This window comes from Etheostoma cragini, chromosome 7 (genome assembly GCF_013103735.1).
Source record: "Etheostoma cragini isolate CJK2018 chromosome 7, CSU_Ecrag_1.0, whole genome shotgun sequence".
In the NCBI taxonomy this organism is placed as follows: Eukaryota; Metazoa; Chordata; class Actinopteri; order Perciformes; family Percidae; genus Etheostoma; species Etheostoma cragini.
This window is the reverse complement of record NC_048413.1, coordinates 4,701,335-4,718,715: the sequence shown is the minus strand read 5'-3', so window position 1 is coordinate 4,718,715 and position 17,381 is coordinate 4,701,335. Positions and strand designations below refer to the sequence as shown.

The following is a 17,381-nucleotide window of genomic DNA, read 5'->3' as shown; positions in this document are numbered from 1 at the left end:
ATAGAGCATCTTTGGGATGTGGTGGAACGGGAGATTCGCATCATGGATGTGCAGCCGACAAATCTGTGGCAACTGTGTTATGCCATCATGTCAATATGGACCAAACTCCCTGAGGAATGCTTCCAGCCCCTTTTTGAATCTATGCCACGAAGAATTGACGCAGTTCTGAAGGCAAAAGGGGGTCCAACCCGTTACTAGCATGGGGTACCTAATAAAGTGGCCGGTGAGTGTATGACAGATCGTGTAGGCTAGGCCTACTGATGTATTAGCTATGAGAACGGTTATCTACCGGGAAGCTGACGCTAGTTTAGCTAACGGCTATTGCGGCTAACAGGCTGACATATTGATTCAGCCTAAAATAACGTTACTCAAAACTAAACAGTGGGAAAAGCAGCAACTGTTAGCTAAACTAACGTTGGCTTTCCGGTGGAGGCGAACAGACTTTCTTTAACTGTCTATGTGAACAGACCGTGCAGTTTCGTAAATCGACGTTCATCATGAAATCATCTGCATATGCGCGCACATGCGCAGAACGGATCGTGTACCGACAAGCCCAGGGGGATTTTTCTTATATATATAAGACTGCTTTCATGTGACTCAATCAGGAGGAAGCATCAATCAAGTATAATATTAAGTAAGTATTATCATGTTTGTTTTGTGTCTTGTCTTATCATCTTCATCATTCTGTTGCATTAAACCTTAGTCTTAATTCTCAATTAGACCCTCAGCCTCCTTCCTCGAGAGATCCGATCGAACGCGACGTTAGTTTAGATATTCTAACACGAAAATTATTTACATTTTAAAAAGACAAAGTGTTGGTGAGGAGAATTTGAGACAATTGTAAAATGAAAGGATATAACACGCTCATGTGCAGTAGGTGGCGGTATGCACCTAAAAGTGGTTTGCAATCCGCCATTAATGAAAAGAAGAAGAAGAACAGGAAGTCAGCTTCGTTACAGCCAGCGACGCAAAGAAGAAAAAGTTGTTGCTAAACTCTGCTCAACCCAACGTCAGGTATTTGAACACGATTTATTTTTAACCTTTAGTTTACATGAAGCTGCTCACACACACACATGTTGCTGTTATTTCTAAATGTTGAATGAATTCTGCCAGCTAGGTAGAATTGAATGTAAAACTTGTTTGGGCGTCGCAGTTCGTCGATTTAGCCAAGTCACGGGCTAACGTTAGCATCGATACTTAGTATGACAGAGCTAACGATAGCTAGCTGGCTAACCTCTTTGTTAGCTTCGCTTTGGCACTTTTGTGACACAAAACGAAGTGATTCTTTTGGATCAGACAGCTACAATATTGTTATGGTATAAATTGTTACACTAGCTATTATACGAAATAGCGGCAAGAAGTACGTAAAGTTTTCTAACGTTAGAATTAACTTTACTTAATCCCACCGCCAACCAGTCAAGTTATTGTTACATCTATGTCTGTCCAGGTCTGGACACCAGATTTATAAACTAGCAAAGTAGTAAAGACTTGATGAGGCAATAAAACGTATTTATTGAATTTTTTTGTGGCGAAACGTGGATTCTTCACAAACATCTTTAACACCTCAGAAGATCTAAACAATTTTCAAGGTTGTCTTTAGTGTCCCTTATTCAGCAACGTTATCCGACCAAAACCTTCCAGTCTGCTATGGCTAGCTACACCGGGAGAGAACCAGGGAACGAGCTGTTCTCTGTTCCTTAGTAATGACAATGAAAAATTGCCCTAAAAGTTGTTTTGCAAAATTGTATGATGTCACAACCATGTTGACTTCGTGATTTTATCACATAAGGCCTTTTGGAAGTTCCTCAACTTCCAAATGCACACGAAGTTATTACACTTAATAACTTAGTGACTTAAGTTATTAAGTAAACATAGTGGAGTAAAAGTACAATATTTGTTTGTGAATTTTATGGAGTAGAAGTGCAGTGTAGCGGAAAATGGAAACGCTCAAATAAAGTACAAGTTACTTCAAAAAGTTTCTAAACTTGTACGTCTTGCAAAGCTAACCTCTTTTTCTTTTCCTGCAGTGTTCAGGCCTGTTTACGAAGAGATCTAAAGATGTCGTCGGGTGCTCTTTTTCCGAGCTTGGTGAGCGGCTCGAGGGGAAGTTCCAGCAAGTACCTGGTGGAGTTTCGTGCCGGTAAAATGACCTTGAAGGGAAACGTAGTGACGCCGGACAAACGCAAGGGCACTGTGTACGTCCAGCAGTCCGATGATTCCCTGATTCACTTCTGCTGGAAGGACAGGACGTCCGGGAATGTTGATGATGTAAGTAACTTTAAACGTTTAACTTTTAACTCTTTCTATGTTTTATCAAAACTATTTGTCACAGATTTCTAAAACTATTGTTCAGACTCCAGTGCATGGGGGGGGGGGGGGGATACAATATTAATGGCGAGCCAAAAGTGTGACAGTGTTCTCTTTGCCCAGTTGACTGACTGAGAGGCTGCAGGTTGTAGTGCAAGATAACTTTATTTCCATAGCGTCACTTTGTCCACGTTCGGACACTAATTGGCTACAGTTTTATCAAAATATCTGTTAAAATACAAATATAAATGATCTCTTAATGTTTCCAGTTATTTTAATGTTGTAACACTAAAGTGTAACTTCGTACTCTTCTAACGGTATATATTTTTAACTGTTTAGTTTAGCTTTTTCTTTACAAGAGCCAGCTAACGTAGCCCTGCGCTACCCTTGGCCATAACCAGGCACCACTATGTCCTCGCTGTAAACACTGCTGGGTATTAAGTCCATAGACAGTTTTACCATGCTTTTGAGCAAAGACTGACAGCTGATGTGATCCCACTTTTTTGAAAACTCAGCGTGTCATGAGTTATTACTATCTTCAGACGGGTTGTACATTCCACAAATAATTTTCTATTAATTTTGTATTTGCACATTCAAACAATTTACAAATAATTTTCTATTCATTTTGTATTTGCACATTCAAACAATTTACAAGCAATGCTGACACAATGAATCCTAATTCAGCCAGCCCTCCACAGAGCAAACAAGGTGACTGTGTCTTTATTTCAAAGCTGCAGGGATGTTGCTGGCTTGGTTTTTCCTTTAGTTAATTGGTTGATGATTTGTTGTGGCAGAGCAACCTCAATGTCTTCCCTCTCCCTTTTGGATTTCTTATGCTGTGCCTTTCTGTTTCAGGACCTGATCATCTTCCCTGATGACTGTGAATTCAAGAAGGTGAGCCAGTGCACCACTGGACGGGTCTTTGTGCTGAAGTTCAAGGCCGGATCCAAGAGACTGTTCTTCTGGATGCAGGTGAGAGGAAGATGCTCCCCCTGCCAAAACAGCAATTTTTAGAAATGTTTGTAGAATTAGGTCTCTATAAAGCAGAGAGACAAAAGCATCAATAGTTCAAATTTCCAGTGGGTTTGTTGTTTCTTTTATATTATCTTTTTGGTGTTGTCAAACCTGCCTTGTGTCGCCACGAGGAGTAACTCCAATAGAACTGAGCATGTTAATTTGGTTTGCCGAGAATTTAGCTCTGATTTCAAGGAATTATTGCCTGTCTCATTTGCATCAGGAGCCAAAGGCTGACAAGGATGATGAGTACTGTCGTAAGGTTAATGAGTACCTGAACAACCCTCCCATTCCTGGAACGGCCGGAAGCGGGGGAGGCAGTGGCCATGAACTCTCTGCTCTCGGAGGAGAGGGAGGCCTGCAAAACCTGCTGGGAAATATGAGCCACAACCAGCTGATGCAGCTGATTGGACCAACAGGGCTGGGAGGACTGGGTGAGCAGCAATACATATATATTAATGTATACACATTTTTTAGACAAGTATTAATCCTGACACTTAACCACTGCAGAAGTTTATGGATTTCCTAAAGCAAGATAATTTCAGGAAATAACAATAAAATTAAAAATCTCAGTAATTACACTGGCAGTACATAGTTTTCTTAAGTGCTACCCCATATATAGTAATTTAACAATATGACAATACTTGAAGTTATTTTAAGAAAAAGTAGCTGTTGTTATGTGATGTTATTCCTTGTACCCTCATGTCTTTTAATCAACATTAAGTGAAGCTTAGCTTACAGCAGCTGCATTTGTTTTAAATAAGAATCAGACATCAATTTGGACCCTTTTTGATTTGCTTGTTTGTCTAAGGAGGTCTGGGAGCTCTAGCAGGACCAGGACTGGCCAACTTGCTGGGCAGCGGAGGACCAGCCACCAGCAGTTCCTCATCCAGGTAAGATGGAACACTGATGTAGACCATAGTTAGTACATGTAAATAAATGAATTGTGAATTTATCACTTTTTTTCTGTCTTTTTTCCCCTATCTCCATTCTCAGCTCACGTAGCCAGTCAGCAGCCGCCACTCCTTCATCAGCCGGAGCCCCCAGACTGAGCTCCTCTCAGGCCCCCACCACCCCAGTGACTCCTGCCGCGTCCGCTGTCTCTCCAGCTACTGTTGCTCCTTCCACACCAGGTACATAAGTGCAGTCTTCTGCCAACTAAGAATCACACTTTTTTTGTAATTATTAGTTTCAAATTTAAAACCCAAACCAGAGGAGTCTCCAGAAAGTTCAGCTACATTACCCATTATCTAGGATAAACCTTCAATCTGGCAAACATTCCTCTATCCTCTCAAAATAGTCTGTCGTGCTATCATTGAACTACTCTGGACCCAGCTACTTCTGTGCTTTTCCAGCCTGCTTAGGATGGACCCATTGCCCAGAACAAATCACCTTAGGCTGAAAGAATCTCACTTTTAAGGAAAACCGAGCACCCTGTGCTAAATTTTTACAACTTTTTTTATGCCTTGTCTCATTGTTAGCCTCATCCCAGACCCCACTGGCCCCGGCCTCTGTTGGAAGCCCTCCCTCCCACCAGCCCATCCAGCTCAGTGACCTTCAGAGCATTCTTGCCACCATGAACGTCCCAGCGGCTGCAGCTGCTCAGGGAGCAGCAGGTGAGTGACACATGATTGGATGTGGGATCTTAGTATGACACAGATTTAGGATTGCATAGTCATTACAAGTCAGTCCGAATTGAGGCTGCACAATATGAGGAAAATATGCAATAAGTAAAAATAGTTTAATATCAGGATAACAATGTTACTTTTGATAAATAAACGGATAATCAAGTGAACTCAGTTCTGCGCTTCTGCTAATTTCAGTATTCCGCCAAAATAAATAAAAATTGCTTGATAAATTTATAACAAATGAAAGGAAATTGTTTCATTCTTTTATTAAACAAATTGAACATTTAATTGAATACAAAAGGCACCACTGAAAACTGAATGACTGTTCAAGTGCAGTTTTCTGCTGATATTTCCTCCAGCTAAGATTTTAAAAAGAAATTTGTCTTTCTTTTTTGTGGTTTGTTTATTGTGCCAGTTGACATTGCTATGAAGATTTAAAAAAACTATATAAAAACTATATATATTGATATATTGTGCAGCCCTAGTCCAAATACCAGTATAAGCTAAATGAGGGAGACAGAGAATATGGTCAATGAAGAAAAGAATAAAAAGGAGGGAGACTAGGGTACATCCAGTATTTTCATTAAATATGACTAATTGAGCTTCTCTCGTGTTTGCAGTGGACCTAGCAAGCATTTGCACCCCGGAGATGATGGCCCCCATCCTGACTAACGCTGAGGTCCAGCAGAGGCTCCTGCCCTTCCTCCCAAGTGGAGAAAGTTTACCGCAGAGCGCTGAGGAGATCCAGAACACAATCAACTCACCTCAGTTCCAACAGGTATTGGATAACACTTAAAATCCTAAATAGTCAGAGAGGCATCTTTTCAAGAGCTACTGTGCAAAAACAACAACAACACTGTTTATACCAGCTGACCAGAGACATTACTAAACCCCCCAACAACGTGTAGCCTGTTCAACGCTGGTGTTTTGTAATTTTAGTAGTTTCTCAGCTGCTGACTGCAGCAATCTCTCTTTACCTCTAAACCAAGTCCAAAGATGGTTGTTCTAATGAGTCACTTAGACACAAAAACAGGAAAATGAGGTTGGAAAAAAACGTAGTTGCCCTTTACATTTTAGTCAAGGCAACAACTTTCAACATGTTGATTCTCTGTAGAAAAGCCAAAAAATAAAACGTTTTACAAATCAGATTAATGGAAATGTGATCTTTTTATTTTTATTATGCTAATGAAGACTTTCATTTTCATTAGCCAAAAACTGGTGTGTTCAAAAGACCCTTACTGACTCAATTCACCTTATTAGTTAATTACGTGTGAGGAGAGCACAAGAAGATGTATTTGGTAATGGTAAATATAACAAAGTAGAACAGTTAATTTATTTGGCTATAAGTACGTTTTAATTTCTGCATCATGATGTCAGAAAGTGTTGCATTACCCCCAGTGATGGTGATTCCTCCCTCTTTCAGTCGATGAGTATGTTCAGCAGTGCCTTGGCTTCAGGGCAGCTTGGCCCTCTCATGAATCAATTTGGTCTGCCGGCAGAAGCTGTGGACGCCGCCAACCGAGGAGGTGAGACACCCGCACACACACACACACATCATAGTTGAGGGTGTGTGAGCAGCTGGGTGACTATATGTAGTCACCCTCACTAACGCATACTTGCAACATGTGAAGCTATTCCTTCAATGCCATCATGGAGGGATGGCCCAATCAACGTTTTTGACATCCAAACTTTTAAATATTGAGCCCCCAATCCAATATTTATTTTATCTGCTCAGATAATAGAGTGGCACAGTGTATTTTTATTCTTTTTTAAAATGTACTAAACTGTCTTTAGCTTAATACAGTTAACTTAGTGCAAGTGAACACCAAAACAGTTCTTTTAAGGATTCCAGCCCCGACCCACAATAAACAGTTCCCCGCTGAACAAACACTAAACTTAGTGACATACACGTAGAGTACAAACTGATGTCCATATATGATAGAAATAAGGTAAACTGGGTCGATGCCAATCCCTGATGAGTTACATCACTACCATCATGTGAATTATTCCTTTTTGTAACTTTATTTTCTCATTATGCCTACCTGTTTCTTCTGTTACGCCAGATGTGGAGGCGTTTGCCAAAGCCATGCAGGCCAGTAAAGGAGACTCCAAAGAGAAGAAAGAGGACGACGAGGACATGAGTCTGGATTAGAGCTCACACTGCTTATCCTTTTCCTCTTCTTTAATTTAGTACTTGTTCTTCCACCCACCTCTCTTTAATGTTGTTTTACACCTCTGTATACCAAAGGCAATGCTCTTCTCCTCACTCACAGGATAGCAGAGCTGTTAACATGACAGCTAGAACTGACATGTAAGCACTTGGAGCTAACTTAACAACAGTTGTTTTGTTCTGTTGACCATTACTTTAACCCAGAAAAGAGACATTTAGTTTTTGAGGTTTAATTTAGTTTTCTTTCTGTTACAGTTTTCATTTCACTCTTAATAAAATAACTATGGCAACAAAAACTACTTGAGTCTATATTTATGTTTTGCAAATAGGAAACAAACACCGAAAAGTAAAATGTTATGGAATTTTTTTTAATTTAAAAATACATTTGCAACACATGGGGGGCCGGGAGTGAGGGGGAGGGACAGCTTATTCTTTCTGTGAGATATATTGTGAGACTTTAAAGTGGTTATATACAAGCTTCACACTCATGTTTGATACATGTTTACATTTGTGACGGAAAAGAGATGGGGAACGCTACCTGCAACCTGGACACAAACTGACAGAATGGGTGGTTATGCTGCTGTCTCGCTCCATGTAGGAATTCATCCAATGCTTCGACTTGTGAGCGTTTCAATTACTGTGACAAATAGAAACGCTGTAGCCAGGCTTGGTCAATCATATTTGAGAGTTCAGAAAAATGTTTCTCAGTCGAACAACTCGGCTGTGGACATGAAACCATTCACAAGTTGGAAACTGGTAATAGCAGTAACCCCAGTATGACCTGAACGCAGCATTATCAAAGTTGAAGGCTGATAGAAAAAGTCTGCAGCACTTCTTCTGAAAGAAAAATTTAAATTACACGCTAGAGATTATGTTTAAGTAGGACCTGTGCCTAAATCATAGTTGCTAACTCTGAAACCTTGATGTAGAGGAGAAAAGAACATTATAAACTAGCAACATGTTAAAACAATATTGAAACATTCACAGACATACCCCTCTCTTCTGTGATTCTCTGCAAATACTCAACCTTTTTGTGTTATATGTATTACCCTTTTGTGTCACAAAGACTTAATTAATTGTGATATTCCCAAAGGTCCGGTCCAAGTCCCAGTTCCAGGTAACGTTGCCATGTGTGTGCCGTGTGTGCTGCCTGAGGATGTTGCTCATACATTGTTCACAGCGTACCGACTCAGTAGGTATTCTTAACATTCTCTGCTAGAGATGCACGACACACGGCTGTGAATATTATGCAAAAAAATAATTGGGGGCAATTTACTTTTATTTTTCACCATTTGTTAGCAAAAGCAATACAATTCAAGCTGGTGTTGCCTTTATTTACAATATACTACACATATATGTAGAATAGAATTAATTTCTGATTATAGAGTTGATCATTCATTTCTTGTAGCAGTCGACTGTATCAGTGCATCTCTATGTGCAGACAGCTGTTATAGCACCCTGTAGCACAAAAACAAACCAGTAATATTGCAATGACAAACTGTAAAATATAAAAAATACATTTTTCTGAAAATAGAAAATAAATATTAATATATATTTAAAATTAGCTGCAGTAACATGACACCCACCACCAGTAATTTGTAGTTGGGGAATGTGAGGGCAAGACTGTGTGTGTTTGGTTTACATGTGTGGGCAGCCCTGCGTGCCCACGGCTCCGTGCACAGCGAGGGGTTTGGATAACATGGCAGGTCTGTGGTTGATGGACGCCTGGCGGATGCAGCCATGGAAGACTGGCAGGCTGGCAGGTAGACCAGGAAATGTGACCCCATCTGGTGGACGGAGGGACAAACATCATGTTAGATGCATAAAGAGACACGCAACGAGCCACCCGGACAAGAGGCTGGGGGTCATAAACATTCATTTTGGATTCGGTTTGTTATTTATTTAAGGGGCTACCAAAGGACTTTTGGGGTCTTAAGTCAAAAAAGACTTGACCCTCCCTTCGCGAGGAATACATTTTTCTATGACCCTCCAAAATGATTGGGAAAAAGGCATGACCCTCCTTTATTCAGTTTGGGAAATTGCACGGCCTCTGGCTGACTAAATAGGGAGGGACCCATCTGCTGACGATGGGGGGCCGAGACAGAGAGAGCTACACGGAACAATATGCACCAAGCAAGCCACTTTAAATGTAACTGTTTTCATGAATTCAAAAGTTGGATGACCATACCCGTAGACTAAAATAAATTGGGAACATTAAAGAGATATGAAAGATCTATTAGGATCCACCAGTATTTTCCCTTGACAAATTATTATAAATGATATCAGATGGTGTTGCAGGATCAGGAAAAAAAACAGGATTTTGGCATTGGGTGTGTATGTGTGCGTGTATGTATGTATATATTTACTCACTGGGTACCCCTCCAAGGTAAACCGTCTCTTTGGCCCCTGCAGAGCGGCTCTGTTTGGGGCCGACGCTGTGCTCACTGGCTGCATCCACATGCAGCTGCAGGACGTTGTTCTTCTTCACCACTGGAGATGCACAGAGCACACAACAACCACAACCTTATCTCAGCGCTCCAACTGGGCAACAACGCAGCAACAAACAACAACTCGTTGATGCAAACTCACCTTTGATTGTGTGCCAGCGTCCGTTACATAGAGGTTCTTCAGGAGTGAAAGAGGTGGAGAATTCCCCTTTGCCGCTGTTCACTGAAACAGTCACCTACACACACCTCTCATTGTAAGGTTTGGTATTTGTGTTTTCAGTTTCAATAATGAATTGCTTTCTGCTTTCTTTTTCTTGTAATTTTTACAATTTAATAAAACATGTCTCCAGTTGTTGTTAAAACCCTCTCTGGTGTGCTCTCACCTCTCCCTGGCTGAGGACCAAACTCAGGTGTTGATCAGGTGACGTCCCAGCATGCAACAGAAGCCCAGACTCCGAGAGGGGCCGAACTTCCAACTGGATTTCCAGATCCCGACCCAGAACTAAGGACTCATCTGCAGGGAGAGGAGCCTTCAGTCAGGACACATCGTTCCCTTATTCCCTCCCTCATTCTTGCCTACACAGTGATTATTAGCTAGTCGGCTGTCTAGGGAATAACCAGACCAGATTTCAGACACTACAATGAAACATTGCTTATTTGTGTGATGGAGGGCATCATGTAAACAAACCAAAACAAAGATGGCCACGTTGCATTGGAGTGTAAGGGAGTAAATTGTACATCCTCTAAACACAAATTAGCTGTGTATTGTGGGTATTTAATATTGGACTTTATAGGACAAATCCTCTGTAGTAAAGATAGAGCATTTCAAGCAGCGCCAGTGGTATGAAACGGTCCACACTTCCTGCCTCCTAAAGGGGTGTGGCCTAATTTGAACATTTGTGCTTGTGTGGATGGATGAAGTGAGTTAATTCCTAACTTATGTGTTCTTTTGCTAATGTTAGATATTTACGCTTATTTAGCATCAATGAGATTAGTTTTGTTAGGGCGCTCACAAACGTAAGCTGGCGCTCGCGAGTTCTATCCTGAGACAGAAACAGGTCAAAACTAAGTTCATTTTCTCATAATGTGTCTGTCTGAAAAATGCCATTTTAGTGTCAGAATGTTCTGGAGATATGTGGCTTGTGAGAAATGGCTCCAATATATACTTTGGTGACAAGAGGGCCAACGGCCCACTCATAATCTGTGTTCACGTTCATTTCTCTAGTTGGAATCAATACACTCGGACCTTCCACTAGTTTCCTAAAGAGACGGGGCTGTGACAGAGCCCCCATGACACAGATACAGAAAACTACTTTGAGTTGGGGAATCTCAGTTCTAAACCAGCTCTGTATTTAGCAAATAAAATTAACCACAGATTAGGCCACCACTACATATTGGGCACTTTGTCCCTGATAGGAAATGGTTTCCAACGCAGCTCATTAGTGAAATGAGGGAGGATAAGTACCTATTGTGATGTGTCCTCCCTGGCCAGAGAAATAGACTCCAGGCTGCAGAGGGTCCTGGAAGCAGGGCACAGTCCCCTGGCTGTGGGCGGGGCTTCGTGCGGGAGCTTGGTTCAGCGTCAGGTCCCTGACACAGCCAATGAAACCACCGGAGCCTGGAGCCTGAACACACCCAGAGCTTCATTACATTGCACGAAAAAGAGATGTGCTTTTCTATCTTGTGTGAATTAACAGCATTGAGATATTACTTACACATCCCACCAATAACAGATTAGATCGCGAATAAAACATGTTCTTCTTAATACAACTTTGATTCATACAGACCTCTAGCTTTTACAGGAGCAGCTGATAATCTAAATCCTTATGGAGAAAATCAACGGGATGTTTCTTTCCCCAACCACACTGTTATTACTGTCAGTAGCTGTTATCACATGCAGACATGTAGCTGACTCGTGTGTGTGTGTGTGTGTGTGTGTGTGTGTGAGAGAGAGAGAGAGAGAGAGAGGCTATGTAATCTGGATGTTTTACCGACAGTGAGGGAGGGACTCCTCCCACATATAAAGGCCCGGCCAGACGAGGCCTGTCTCCAGCGGGGAATCTCTTAGACTGAGCGCTGATACCGTCCACTATCAGACTGATCTTCTCTCCTTCACGCTTTAGGAACACCTGAGGTGGCATAAGGACAGAGGCAGAGCAGGCTAGATGTTTGATACAAACGGGGGTGCACTGTAAAAATACCTCATTGAGTAAAGTATGTAAAGATGGTAAATGTAGAAGTAGTCAATGCAGGAAACATAACATCTGTGAATTGGGATTGCTAAAGCCACCGGACTCCATGTAAATTTAAATCATTTTAGCATTGAAAAACGCACTTCATTCAAAGTTGACAGAAACAAAATAAAAATGTTTTGGTTGTCGTCGTACTACACATATAGAGTGTGATGCGTGCGACCTCACCGCATCGTGCTAAACATATAGCGTGTGATGCATGCGACCTCACAGTATTGTACTACATATATAGAGTGTGATGTGTGCGACCTCACTTTGTCGTATTACATATACAGAGTGGGATTCTTGCGACCCCACCGTGTCGTACTACATATATATCGTGGGATGCGTGGTGACCTCACTGTGTCGTACTACATATATAGAGTGTGATGTGTGCGACCTCACTTTGTCGAACTACATATACAGGGTGGGATTCGTGCGACCCCACCGTGTAGTACTACATATATAGTGTGTGATTTGTGCAACCTCACCTTGTCGTAATACGTATAGTGTGATGTGTGCGACCTCACTTTGTCGTACTACATATACAGAGTGGGATTCTTGCGACCCCACCGTGTCGTACTACATATATATCGTGGGATGCGTGGTGACCTCACTGTGTCGTACTACATATATAGAGTGTGATGTGTGCGACCTCACTTTGTCGAACTACATATACAGAGTGGGATTCGTGCGACCCCACCGTGTCGTACTACATATATAGTGTGTGATTTGTGCAACCTCACCTTGTCGTAATACGTATAGTGTGATATGTGCGACCTCACCGTGTTGTACTACATATATAGAGTGTGATGCGTGTGACCTCACCGTGTTGTACTACATATATAGTCTGATGCGTGTGACCTCACCGTGTCGTACTATATATGTATCGTGTGATGCGTAGTGACCTCACCGTGTCGTACTACATAAATAGAGGATGATGTGTGCGACCTCACCTTGTCGTACTACATATATAGAGTGTGATGCGTGGCGACCTCACCGTGTGCCACTGGTCGTCGTTGTACTTCTTGCGGCTGCGCAGGCTGACCTTCCTCTTTCCTCCGTCCAAGAGAAGCAGCAGGTGGCCGTCCAACACGCTGAGTGACATCACCGCTCCGCCATGTTGGCCGTCGGCTGCGTACAGCACCAAACCGTCAGACGAGTTGATCCTCAACGCCATGGAAATGTGAGGCCTGAACAAAGAGAGAGGTGATTGAATATTAATTTTTCATATTAACATTTCAGAACATCTAAGTCGGCACTTTATACTTTTATGAGCCAGTTTGATTGTACTGTGGTTTATATTCTTAAATTTCCTCTGCCCAGCAAATAGAAAATAAGCCTATTTTAATTCAGATCGGAACAATGTAACAATTGATTTGATTTTTTTGGCCTCTCGTACTGTAGCAAAAAGCCTACATTTCAATATAAATAGTATAAATCTACATCCATCATGATATTATTCTTTATATAGCCTGTCACCATTGTGAGTTTGTGTTTCCTGTTTCCTGTCCCTTGTCTTGTGTGGTTTTACCACCTGTCTTGTGTACGATTGTGTGCCCAGCCCTGATGTGTCCCTTGTTAGTCCTCGTTTGCCTTGTCTATGTAGTGTCTGTGTTTTCCCTTGTCTGTTGTCGGATTCTGGCTTTATGTCAGTTGTAGTGTTCCTGTTGTTATTTCCCTTGTGGGGATCTTGTGGATCATTTACCAAGTAAGTGTTGTCCTGCCTGGAATAAATCTCTTTAAACTGCGTTTGGGTCCAATTCAACCTCTCAATTGTTTTAAAACGTGCTGTTGGATGGTGAACATCCAAGACTTAGTCAAAAAAATCGACAACTTCTCAGTCCCTCCATCCCTTTCTGCTAAAGCCCAGAACCCTCTCCGAACCCCCTCCCCCTACGAGGGAGAATGAATACTGAGCAGTGATTGACAAGCAGTTAGACACCCCACGCGGTCGCTTATGGGGGCATTGCGTTTGCAAATCCCACTGTGGGCTGTAGGGGGAGCCAGAGGAGCGGACCTGCTTCATGTATTTCTACTGGAACATAGGCTCAGTTTCAGCAAATATGACAGGAAGTTAGTTTGCAAGTCTTACCTTTAAGCACCTTTAAGCGCAATAAACATGGACAAATATTTGACATGAACCTTTCCCATATAACCGGTCAATTAAACCTTACCGGTCATTTGAACGGGCACCAATTCTTTCTAGTCGGAAACACTGCAGAACAGCCAAAGCCACAAAACACTAAAACACTTTTTTTTTTGTGGCCTCAATAGGAAAACAGAAGTGTTGGCAAACAGCTCTGTGTTTCCCACACTCAGTCCTTTTAGCTCTGCTTTGGGCTGCACCACAGCTGGAGGAAAATAAAGGGCTTTCTAGCTGCTTATTTAGATTTTTAAAACTAAACCACAAGGTGAAAAGTTGAAGAGGTTAACAGTGTTTGTGATATTTCTCCTTCACAGTAGACATTCAGAATTAGCTTGTAATTCCGCCGGAAATTGCTTTTTCTAAATTGTTCTACAGAATAACATATTAGGCACAGTAGAGCCCAAAGCTTAACATCAGCATGCTTACATCCTTACAATGACAATGCTGACATGCTGATGTTTGGCAAGTTTAATATTAACCATGTTTATAACCATGTATATAATCTCAGTGCATGCTAACTTTGCCAATTATGTTGACAAAGTCAACTGAGGCTGATGTTTCTTGTGTTGCAGGGGGTTTGCAATAAACTATTCTTAATTATATCTAAAATGTTGACTTGATCGTGGCGCGGTAAAAAAAGTCAGAGTATCACATAAGTAATTACAATCCAACTTGAGGCAGATATGACTACAAAATTTCATGACAAACACAAGATATTTCAGTCAGGACAAAAGTAGTGGGCTTCCAGCAGGAGCCAGCAGGACTAAACAAAACAAAACACATTATGTAAATATATATATATCTCAAAATCCTTAACTCAAAATATCTTATGACCAAAAACATTTTTTTTTTTTAAATAAAGCAAAGCGTAGATACATAATCAAGTTTTCTGCATGAGGGAAACTTTTCTCCAAAAGAGTGTAAACTTTATCTAGAGTTTGCGTTCCTACTCACATGGAGCTGAGTGGGCGGGGCAGAGCGTCGTATCTATGGTAACTGTGTGTGGAGCCGCTGAAGTGCGTTGCCCCGGCCTCCCGGTTCGACGGCTCGCCCTGACACCACTCCCTGGTGTTACGGCTACGAGATCCCGACGGCTTCTTCTGCTTTCCCTGAGAGACACAGAAAAGGGACACTCATTATTTTTCTTTATTTGTTTGTATGTGTGTGTATATGTGTGTGTGTGTGTTTGTGTGTGTGTGTGTGTGTGTGTGTACCCTGGGCTTGCTGCTCTGCTTGGGCTGGGCAGCGGCGATCTGCTGAGGTGTTTTGGCGGCGGGACATTTTAGAGGGACGTTAAAGTTGTCTTGCGCTTTCAGCAGGTTCAGAACCATCTGAGGACTGGTTTCCCTGAAGAGAGACCAACACATGTTCAACAGAAAATGTACTCAACAGCAGATTTTAATATGTCAATTATACATCACCTCCTTCTGTACTGATGCTCAGACAGCCAGACACAATTACCCAATGCTTTAAAAAGGTCTTTCATTTAATTTCATATATTTGCTCTCGCCTGTTGTAGACATTTATAAATTACAAGTGAGAGGATAAATTCATTGTTAGTTTTAGGGGAATCGATGATCCAATAAACAAAATGTTTCCATTCATATACACTATATATGGCGATTTCTTCAACTTCAATGTAAGAATGCAGATACTGTTAAAAAAAACAGGGTTTATGGGGGATAAAACTGGAGTTTATGAAATGTAACTTCTGCAACAAAAATGATTCCCCCTGTAAGACGTCAAATAGAAAAGTTTTTGAAGTAAGCTGTGCTGGGGGGCGGGTCTCTGTAAATTATAGAGTGATGTAAAGATCCCAGAGATAACAGTTATTGTATTATTACAATATATATAAATGAATTGTTGCTTGGCCTGCCCTCTCGTCTCACCTCCTGATGAAAACATTTCTGATACATCCGGTGAGATTGCTGAGGCTTTGGTTGGGGATTCCTCCCAGGAAGGTGCTTCCCTGTGAGGTCATCAACCCCCGCCTGCTGTCCAGCCGGATGCTCTCCTTGGCTTTCTCCAATACGTCGTCCATGTACACACGCAACCTGGAGGGTGAGCAATCACACAATCAGCACCAATTTCAGCAATGCACGCTGCTTCTTCACAACAGTTGTACTAGGGATGCCCCCCCCCCATCTGCCAATACCGCGTCCCATTCCAGACAACACTGTTTTTTTGTTTAAAATAACTGCGTAAACAAATAACTTCAATATCTCTTAAGCTTAACTCGTTTAACTCAAGTGCAGCAAATTATTAATTATCGCAGTTCTCTTTAGGATCCCAGCCAAACTCCAACCAAAGAATAACAAACAGGGAAAAATTGTTTTAAGTTCCCCACTGGATAACCAAAAACTAAACTTAGTGACACCTCTTGAGATTGAATTTTTGCTTCTCTTATTGTGTTTATAGATGTCGGCTCCAGGGAACAAAGGCCTAAAAGGGTGGTTATTTGGTGGAATTGCGGAAGAAGTGTGGAGAGAAATGGTGACTACGGAAGACGGACAGACAGTGGTTTGTGGCAGGGCCATCTTGGTTTGAAAGTAGCGGCATCCAGGCAGTCCAGCTGTGGCGCTGGGCATGTCTGATTAAAGGTGTTGATCACTGCAAGCTGATTTAATCGCAGGTAAATGGGTTAAATTCCGATGCCCAATTGTCTTCAAAATGTTAAAACCGGCTCTGATTCTAATGCTGTGATCAGGTAACCCCTAGTTTGTACCAAGGTCCAAGAACAGCTGAGAACTGTATGTGGATCTCTACAGAGCAGCAGTCCTCTTACCCATTGATGTTATTGTAGAATGCAATGTTGTGGCTGCTGTCATCGTTGTACGTCTTCTGCGTCTTTATCTCACGGTTTCCAGCTCTCACCACAACGTAGCCGTCGTGCAAAAACACCTGACACACTCCCTCCTGTAAACAAACGGCAACCAGAGGTTAGGACACAAGATGCAGGAAGATGATGAAAACATTGGAGAAGATACTTTTACAATGTATTGATGTGAATAAGAGAAAAGGCTCGTCCCACCTGATCATGGTGATAGAACATGAGTCCCTCCTTCTGCTGTGTTCTGAAGCTGAAGCTGGTGTAGAAGTTGTTCATGAGGGTGGGTATGTTTGTCAGAGCCATGTCCAGATAACTCTCACCTGAGAAATGAGCCTCACGAGCCACCTGCATGAAAACGCAACATACTGCAATATTGTCTGTGTTTAAATGGATTTTGAATTCTATACATCAGAACAAAGTCAGAATTAAATTCATATTAGCACCTTCTTTGTTTTAAGTTATTCAACAATATCCAAAGAAACAATTAGTCTGCTAACATTCATTTGGATGCACACTCTTTAATTTCCAAAGACCCAACAATTATAGTAATTCCCTCCAGATTCTTGGTAGGCGGTGTCTGATGGGGCCAGTTGATGGGGGGGGGG

General features: G+C 41.8%; 2 protein-coding genes across 4 annotated transcripts in view; one reads left to right on the top strand and one right to left on the bottom strand.

Moving 5' to 3' along the window:
• The first annotated feature begins 810 nt into the window (after nucleotides 1-810).
• On the top strand, nucleotides 811-7,303 carry adrm1 (adhesion regulating molecule 1). Of its 3 annotated transcripts, none has more exons than XM_034876673.1 (10): nucleotides 811-1,014; nucleotides 2,028-2,268; nucleotides 3,163-3,279; nucleotides 3,545-3,755; nucleotides 4,136-4,214; nucleotides 4,318-4,454; nucleotides 4,803-4,937; nucleotides 5,570-5,727; nucleotides 6,373-6,475; nucleotides 7,013-7,301. In XM_034876673.1, the coding sequence occupies exons 2-10, from the start codon at nucleotides 2,059-2,061 to the stop codon at nucleotides 7,099-7,101; spliced, it is 1,239 nt and encodes a 412-aa protein (XP_034732564.1). In that variant the 5' UTR covers nucleotides 811-1,014; nucleotides 2,028-2,058; the 3' UTR covers nucleotides 7,102-7,301. The 3 variants fall into 3 exon arrangements, with proteins under 3 accessions (XP_034732564.1, XP_034732563.1, XP_034732562.1); XM_034876672.1 differs by having other exon boundaries at nucleotides 4,133-4,214; XM_034876671.1 differs by lacking the exon at nucleotides 811-1,014 and having other exon boundaries at nucleotides 4,133-4,214; nucleotides 7,013-7,303.
• Nucleotides 7,304-8,382: 1,079 nt separating this feature from the next.
• The window catches only part of lama5 (laminin, alpha 5), an 84,555-nt gene continuing 75,556 nt past the window's right edge, over nucleotides 8,383-17,381 (bottom strand). Inside the window, exons 68-79 of the mRNA XM_034877581.1 lie at nucleotides 16,978-17,121; nucleotides 16,732-16,862; nucleotides 15,836-16,000; nucleotides 15,161-15,293; nucleotides 14,901-15,055; nucleotides 12,798-12,990; nucleotides 11,558-11,695; nucleotides 11,032-11,191; nucleotides 9,950-10,080; nucleotides 9,709-9,802; nucleotides 9,490-9,609; nucleotides 8,383-8,906 (exon numbers count right to left, since the gene is read on the bottom strand). Of these exons, the coding sequence (XP_034733472.1) occupies nucleotides 8,758-8,906; nucleotides 9,490-9,609; nucleotides 9,709-9,802; nucleotides 9,950-10,080; nucleotides 11,032-11,191; nucleotides 11,558-11,695; nucleotides 12,798-12,990; nucleotides 14,901-15,055; nucleotides 15,161-15,293; nucleotides 15,836-16,000; nucleotides 16,732-16,862; nucleotides 16,978-17,121 (1,713 nt within the window). The 3' untranslated portion in view covers nucleotides 8,383-8,757. The remainder of the gene's footprint in view (nucleotides 8,907-9,489; nucleotides 9,610-9,708; nucleotides 9,803-9,949; nucleotides 10,081-11,031; nucleotides 11,192-11,557; nucleotides 11,696-12,797; nucleotides 12,991-14,900; nucleotides 15,056-15,160; nucleotides 15,294-15,835; nucleotides 16,001-16,731; nucleotides 16,863-16,977; nucleotides 17,122-17,381) is intronic.

Coding starts and splice junctions, on each gene's coding strand:
- adrm1 (XM_034876671.1), top strand. CDS start 2,059: ATGTCGTCGGGTGCTCTTTTTCCGAGCTTGGTGAGCGGCTCGAGGGGA. Junction 4,455..4,802: donor TGTTGCTCCTTCCACACCAG/GTACATAAGTGC, acceptor TCTCATTGTTAG/CCTCATCCCAGACCCCACTG. Junction 6,476..7,012: donor GGACGCCGCCAACCGAGGAG/GTGAGACACCCG, acceptor CTGTTACGCCAG/ATGTGGAGGCGTTTGCCAAA.